The sequence below is a fragment of the Gymnoscopelus braueri genome (genome assembly GCF_963280865.1).
Source record: "Gymnoscopelus braueri genome assembly, chromosome: 13".
NCBI lineage: Eukaryota > Metazoa > Chordata > Actinopteri > Myctophiformes > Myctophidae > Gymnoscopelus > Gymnoscopelus braueri.
The window spans coordinates 1626471-1634838 of record NC_137615.1 but is presented as its reverse complement, the minus strand read 5'-3'; the positions used below and the strand labels follow the sequence as shown (position 1 = coordinate 1634838).

Here is an 8368-nt window from a genome sequence, read left to right as displayed (position 1 = left end):
CACACACACACACACACACACACACACACTCTCCCACCATCCAAAGACGCTCCAAGCCGTTCCTTCCCTCTCTCTCATTCTCTCTCTCTCTCTCTCTCTCTCTCTCTCTCTCTCTCTCTCTCTCTCTCTCTCTGTACTGTGGAATTACAGAAGGAAGGAGGGACCAAACCAAACCCTACTGTTTCTGCTCCCCCTCTTCTTCTCCTAAACGTGAGCAACAGTAATGACGGGTCCTCTCTCTCTCTCTCTCTCTCTCTCTCTCTCTCTCTCTCTCTCCCCCTCCCTCCCCACCTCCGTCCCTCCCTCCCTCCTCCTCTCCTCAGGCTCTCCTCATCCACGCCTCCCCTTAAGGAGGCCGTGGTATAAAAGCCCTGGTGGGACCATTGTCCAGGCAGTAGGGAGTGTTTTAGGGGAGAGGCAGTTAGACCCTACCAACGCCTCGTGTATGACTGGACTTTAAGGGGAACAGAAGAACAGAAGAACCCTCCATCACCCCCTCTCTCTCTCTCTCTTTTCTCCCCTTCAGCCTCAAAGAGTTTGCATGTCCGTCTGAGACATGCTCAGCTTTGTGGATTTGCGTTTGGCCCTCCTGGTTGGAGTGGCCGTGGGACTGATCTCTGCTCAGGGCGAGGATGATCGTAAGTCACTCTACAATACCTACCTACTGGACCCTTTACAATGCTTTACAATGATGCTGCTGTTTTTCTACTGGGCCTTTTTAACCCTACTGGGCCTTTTTAACCCTACTGGGCCTTTTTAATCCTACTGGGCCTTTTTAATCCTACTGGGCCTTTTTAATCCTACTGGGCCTTTTTAACCCTACTGGGCCTTTTTAATCCTACTGGGCCTTTTATCCTGCACCTCTCTGCTCTGTGGACACTAGAGAGAGAGAGAGAGAGAGAGAGAGAGAGAGAGAGAGAGAGAGAGAGAGGACACACCGTTCTTTACAGGGAGTGAGAGAGGAGAGAGAGAGAGAGACAGAGGGAGGAGAGAGAGACACCAGCTGTTTTCTCTCTCAAAGTTTTAGAAGCTGTTGCTTTAGTTTTTGCAGCTGTGATGCTTCAGTAATGCTGCCCTGGAGGCCTCAACCTCAACTCTCCTCTCCTCTTCTCCTCTCTTCTCCATTCCTCCTCTCCTCTTCTCCTCCTGCTTGTGTTCATGTATGTAGAGCGAGTTGCAGCAGGCTCCATTCTCCGTTCTGGCACTCAGCCCGAGGCAACGCTTTTAGCCCACTGGAAAAAAGTACACATACACACAGAGACAGAGATTAGTTAGAGTACACACACACACACACACACACACACACACACACACACATACACACACACACACACACACACACACACACACACACACACACACACACACACACACACACACACACACACACACACACACACACACACGCGCCATTACAAGAAGTTGATGTAAAGCAGACATATGTTTGCAGGAGAGAGAGAGAAGGACTTAGAGTTTATGTTGAATTGGCAGAGAGAGAGAGGGGGGAGAGAGAGAGAGAGAGAGAGGGAGAGAGACACACACACACACACACACACAGAGAGAGAGGAGAGGCATGCGTAGTCATGTCTGTTGAAAACATTTGACCTCTTGTGAAGTTTGTACATCTGCTTAGAAAGTTAACTTCTCTTCCATGAAGCCACGCAGACAGACACACAGACAGACAGGCAGACAGACATGCAGACAGACCAACAGGTAGACAGACAGGCAGACAGACAGACAGACAGACACCTGAAAACTGTTGTTTCTTTTTCCGGCTGCTTAAGTCCATAACAAACCTGTCTGCTCCGCAATTATAGCCTTCTGACAGACAGACAGGTGGGGCAGAAAGACACGTAGTCTGTCTGTCTGTCTGTCTGTCTGTCTGTCTGTCTGTCTGTCTGTCTGTCTGTCTGTCTGTCTGTCTGTCTGTCGCCACATCTGGCTGCAGCAGCAGATGTTTGTCCAGTAGTCTCACAGCGCCCTCGGCTGGTGGATGTGTGTAACTGCAGCCAACATCTGGTGAACCACTTCCAGTTCCAACAGCCCGCCCTCCCCCTCCCCCTCCTCCTTCTCCCTCCTTCTCTCCCTCCGTCTCTCCCTCCCTCTCTCTTTCTCATCCCTCTCTTTCCCTCTCTCTGTTATATATATATATATTTCAGGCTCTCCTTTTTGTCAGATAATTAGAAACAGATGCAGGTTGTACTGCGTTGAGGCTCTGGTTCTGCTGCCAACACAACAGATTCGTGGGCGAGACAAGAACCCCCCCCCCCCTCCTCCCTCCTCCCTCCTCCCCTCCATTTCCTCTGATCTCACTGTTCCGGCACGCTGCTGGGCCACAGTTAGTTAGTGTTAGTTTGGCCTGGCCTGGGATGGCACAGCATGGCCTGGTAGGGCCTGGTATTACCTGGTATTGCGTGGCATGGCATGGCATGGCATTGATTGATTGAATATTTTATTAGGCAAAAAAATGTAAAACAGCACAGTTACATTTAAAATACTTTGTCTAACAGGTCCGTTCATAAAAGTCCTTGCGGACTTGTTTCCAATGAGGGCCTTGGTATTCAATTCATAGGCATGGCATGGCATGGCATGGCATGGCATGGCATGGTATGGCCATGACAACAGGACTCAACACGGATGGCGTTGTGGAGTGATTTAATGACCAAACCACTAGCATCCATATTGTGGGCGGGGCATAGGGGGGACAGCCACTGAAAATAGCTGATCTACAAGCTCGTGGAGCCTGTACATCATAGAGCTTGTAGATTGGCTATTTTCAGCTTGTAGATTTGGTGTAGAGGGAAAAAAGGAGGGGACCTAGCACAGAGCCCCTTTCCCTAAAGCCAAATCTCTACCACAGAAATAGCCGATCTACAAGCTCCCAACGTGACACGTTGTGACACGTTGTGAGCTTGCAGATCGGTAATTAGTTGCTCTCCCAGAATAGAGACGCCAGGGTTCATGTGGTTAACCGCTTCGGCCCCTAGTTTATGTCGTGTGACGTGTCACCGCAAAAGTAGCGGAAAAAGCGGATCTACAAGCCCACAGTGCAGAGCAGGGCATAGCATTGTGAGCTTGTAGATTCGCTATTCTTGCTATTTTCGCGAATTGACTAAGATTTATTTTTGAAAAGTTAAACTTTTTAAACATTCTAGAAGATTTTTTTCCCCGAGGTTGCCAGGTTCACAGTGGCAGTGGTGGAAAGTAACTAAGTACATGTACTTAAGTACTGTATTTAAGTACATGTACTTAAGTACTGTACTTAAGTACAATTTTGAGGTATTTGTACTTACTTGAGTTTTTACAATTCCCAATACTTTTACTTCTACTCCACTACATCTCAGAGGAAAATATTGTACTTTTACTCCACTACAATTATTTGAAAACTTTAGTTACTAGTTACTTTTCAGATATAAATTATGATATTATGAAACATACATTAACCACTTTAGCCCTATTTTATACAAGCTCACAACGCGTCGCACCGCGACGCGTTGTGAGCTTGTAGATCTGCTATTTTCAAACATCGTAGTACTTTAACTTTTTGTCCTTTAAGTATATTTTGATGCTAATACTTTTGTTCTGATACTGAAGTAACATTGTGAACACAGGCCTTTTACTTGTAACCGTAGTATTTCTACATTGTGGTATTGATACTTTTCCCTCAGAGTACTTTTCCCAGCACTGCACAGTGTTTAATGTGAGGACGTTGAGGGTCTGGTGACTCAATGGAAAGCAGCTGCTCAGACGTTCATGTCAGACATTCAGTTTTTCCGTAACGTAACAGGAACCACTTTACACGTTCTCAGACTTTTAGGGTTTTAGGTTTTTTTTGTGTTGCCAGACTGGATTCCATCTCTGCATGAAGAGCAAACTTTATAAATGAATAATTATTCAGTGTTTACAGTAAGTCTGTCAGAGAGCAAAAGGAAAGGAAGTGTATACGTGTTGAAATAGATTTCTAACTGGGTTTTTTAAGACTAAACATTGGTGGACATTTAACAGAAACTCTTATCTTATCCACAGCGACTAAATAACATGAGCTGAACTTTCAACTGTGAAGTCTCTCTCTCTCTCTCTCTCTTTTTTAGACAGTGATGAACTTTTAGCTCCTTAGCTTCAGTGACTCATCATTCAACCCCCCCCCCCCCCCTCTTTCTCACTCTCTCTCTCACTCACACACACACACACACACACACACACACACACACACACACACACACACACACACACACACACACACACACACACACACACACACTCGTAGGTTGTGCATGGTTGATGTTCTGCGTTGAGGTATTTGCAACCTTTAACCTAAAATATTTCAGGTTTCCCTCTTCTCTCTGTTTTCTAAACTTAGAGAGAGAGAACAGCTGCTCTCTACCTCTCTCTCTCTCTCTCTCTCTCTCTCTCTCTCTCTCTCTCTCTCTCTCTCTCTCTCTCTCTCTCTGTGTTTGTAGTTCTTTGCTTGTTTCTTTAGTTATTGTGTTTGTTTCTTATATCTCGTGCTTGTGTTTCTGTGAGAATAACATTGTTTAGGGCTTTGAAGCTGTTTAAATGAAAGTAACTGGAATAAATAAGAAATAAAACACAGACACACAGTCTTAGCGTTCTACAAAGAATAGTTTTTTTTATTAACAACTGAATCAATATTTGGGTCTGAATTGACTGAAACATGATGTTTCTTTATTGTTTTTATGTTGTTATTCAGTGTGTGTGTGTGTGTGTGTGTGTGTGTGTGTGTGTGTGTGTGTGTTTGTGTGTGTGTGTGTGTGTGTGTGTGTGTGTGTGTGTGTGTGTGTGTGTGTGTGTGTGTGTGTGTGTGTGTGTGTGTGTGTGTGTGTGTGTGTGTGTGTGTGTTGTGTGTGTGTGTGTGTGTGTGTGTGAGAGCAGCTACACACACCTGTCACCTATATGCCAATCAGGTGTGCAAAAGCCTTTGGATTACCAATGAAAGTCAATTAAAATCTCATCTCTCTCTCTCTCTCTCTCTCTCTCTCTCTCTCTCTCTCTCTCTCTCTCTCTCTCTCTCTCTCTCTCTCTCTGTCTTTGTCTCTCTGTCTCTCTGTTTCTGTCTTTTTCTGTATCTCTCTCTCCCTCCCAGGTTCAGGCAGCAGTTGTACATTGGACGGCCAGGTGTATGCAGACCGTGACGTATGGAAGCCAGAGCCCTGTCAGATCTGTGTGTGTGACAGCGGAACGGTCATGTGTGATGAGGTGATCTGTGAAGACACGTCTGACTGCCCCAACCCCGTCATCCCCCACGACGAATGCTGCCCTATCTGCCCCGACGATGGTACGCACACACACACACACACACACACACACACACACACACACACACACACACACACACACACACACACACACACACACACACACACACACACACACACACACTCGCCCCAAACAAAGCGATGCACCCCTACATACCCAGACAAGCAGCATCATGAGTGATGAGTGATGTTGGCAGTAGCATCAGAGAGACGTCTGTCCAAGCTCCATGCCATCATGGACAAAGTCTCCCTGTCTGTTCATGATGGACTGGACAACACAATGTCTCCATGTCTGTTCATGATGACAACACAATGTCTCCATGTCTGTTCATGATGGACTGGACAACACAATGTCTCCATGTCTGTTCATGATGGACTGGACAACACAATGTCTCCATGTCTGTTCATGATGGACAACACAATGTCTCCATGTCTGTTCATGATGGACAACACAACGCCTCCATGTCTCTTCATGATGACAACACAATGCCTCCATGTCTCTCCATGGTGACCTGCGTGGACAGCAGAAGGAGCATGTTTTGTTCAGCGATAGACTCACTACTTTACAACACTTAGCGATCATTGAATTGATTGGGTTTGACACACAGACTCTGTCAGATTCCTTTCCAATTAGCTACGATTGACTTTCAAAGTGTGTGAGACAGGGGGAAGAACTGCCACCCCCAAATGTTTCAAATCAGCCTCATGGTGGCAATACAACATGTCAGCCTCATGGTGGCGCTAGAACAGGTTGCATCACAGCCCCTGGGTAGGCAACCCCTGCCTGGCGGGGATCTGCAAGGAACACACTTTTTAAATTCTACTGAGGGTTATAGAGCTGATGAGAGCAGCTGTAGTTTGACATTTCTCCCCTGGGAATAATAAAGTATTTATATGACATCCATTCCATTCCATAGTGCACCCACATGCACCTGAAACAGCCCTGTGAGCCCCCCCCCCCCCCCCAAAGAAAAAACACACCCTGAAACAATGCAATGAACAAACATGATGCACCAACACAACTCTATGCATAGTGACTTTTATTTTTATACAATCTTTGATACAATTATTAAATTGTTTCAAAGTTTGATTGAATTGATTGGAGAAAGAGATCCAATGGGAACTTTTATTTTGAAGGAGTCACTCCCATCACACACACACACACACACGCACACATGCGCGCACACACACACACACGCACACGCAAACACACACACACACACACACACACACACACACACACACACACACACACACACACACACACACACACACACACACACACACACACAGTGTTATATAATCTTGTCATCTGTGTCTGTTTACATTGACTTTATATTCTACTTTTATTGACACATTTCTGTTTAAATGTTGTTTTTATTTATTTTAAATCCATATTTCTCACCTCTGCCAAGTTTACAAATGTCTCGTCAGTCAAAGAGGAAGAAAACTGTTGATGAGCTTCCCTCTAGCGCCACCATCAGGCCAAACTTTACATGACTCCAGCTCCCAATAGGATGAAACTGTGGTCAGCTTCCCTCTAGCGCCACCACCAGGCCAAACTTGTGAACAAATTAGGAGATGTCTAGACCTTGGCAGAGTCTGCATTATTATTCATACATGTCTCTTTAACAGTATTTACATATTTCATATCTTTATAGTTGTATTTATTTATTGATTTGAAACTCTATTTAATTAATTTTCATTTCCTCTCCACCCCAGGTTTCCAGGAGCCCCAGGTTGAGGTACGTTTAATTAATAATCATATCATATCCAGATATTTATAACATATTGATAATGAATTATTTATGGATGGTTGAAGATTGATTATGATTGTTTTACCTTGTATTAATCCATACATAAAGGGTTAAAAATAATAGTCAAGTCATGATGTTCTGGTCTACTTATTGAAATACATATTGATTAGCTTTAAGATCAATATGCATTAAAACCTAGAGATTGAAATTAGATATCGGTGTGAAATATAGATTAAAATGTATTTTTTTTATCATATCCAACCATAACGTTTGGGTGTTTTTTTCTCCAGGGACCCAAGGGAGATCGTGGTGCTAAAGGAGAGAGGGTAGGTTTGAGTTCCTCTGTCTGTCTGTCTGTCTGTCTGTCTGTCTGTCTGTCTGTCTGTCTGTCTGTCTGTCTGTCTGTCAAACTGTACAGCAGTGATATTCAACTGGTGGCCCACTAGGGGCCAAATCTGGCCCCTGGTGAACTTCCTTTTGGCCCCAGTCCATATTCCAATGTATAAAACAAAATCAGACTGTAGAATAATAAATAATACTTATTGGATGATTGGTTATACAATAAGGATGGCATGTTGTTCATTCATGTTGTCACAGCCTTGTGGCCCCCGACTTCAAACCATTTAACAGTTGAGACCCTCGGCCCAATCCAGTGGAATATCCCTACCGTACCGTACCGTAAAATATGCTTTCATTAGTCGTCATGGTAACAGCTTCCCACATGGTCAACATCATCCAGCCACGCCTCATGGCGGCCATTTTTTTTTAAGTGTATGTAAATAAATAAATCCATAAATAAATAAATAAGATAACATCTTAACTAGACTAGATGTCACTTCATGTTTAAAATGGTTCTCTCAAACATGTTAGCAGTGGACCACACTAACATCTACAGACACAAACACCAGGCCATGATTGGTTGAGAAAGACAGCTTCCGGGGGAAGTCCCGCCCTAGGACACTTCCTGTTCCTGTAGTTCACAACCATGTGACCTGACTGACACTGATCCTGCAGGGGACATTCAGTCACCTGAAGCAGCACAGCAGTTAATTACAGATACAGAGAAGGAGAAGAAGTACAGAAAGCAATACAAAGGGAACTAGGGATACACCTAGTCTAACCCTAGTATACACCTAGTCTAACCCTAGTATACACCTAGTCTAACCCTAGTATACACCTAGTCTAACCCTAGTATACACCTAGTCTAACCCTAGTATACACCTAGTCTAACCCTAGTATACACCTGTTACCTGGACAACGCTGCCCTACAAAGCCAAAGTGCACTAGTTACGTTGTTGGACATACAGACTTATTTGTGTCCCAAAGGTCACATTA

At 44.5% G+C, this 8368-nt stretch overlaps 1 protein-coding gene across 1 annotated transcript in view; it reads left to right on the top strand.

Annotated features, from left to right (window-relative positions):
• Window positions 1-387: 387 nt before the first annotated feature.
• The window catches only part of LOC308098957 (uncharacterized protein), a 40359-nt gene continuing 32378 nt past the window's right edge, over window positions 388-8368 (top strand). Inside the window, exons 1-4 of the mRNA XM_080447427.1 lie at window positions 388-638; window positions 5105-5296; window positions 6999-7021; window positions 7324-7359. Of these exons, the coding sequence (XP_080303553.1) occupies window positions 557-638; window positions 5105-5296; window positions 6999-7021; window positions 7324-7359 (333 nt within the window). The 5' untranslated portion in view covers window positions 388-556. The remainder of the gene's footprint in view (window positions 639-5104; window positions 5297-6998; window positions 7022-7323; window positions 7360-8368) is intronic.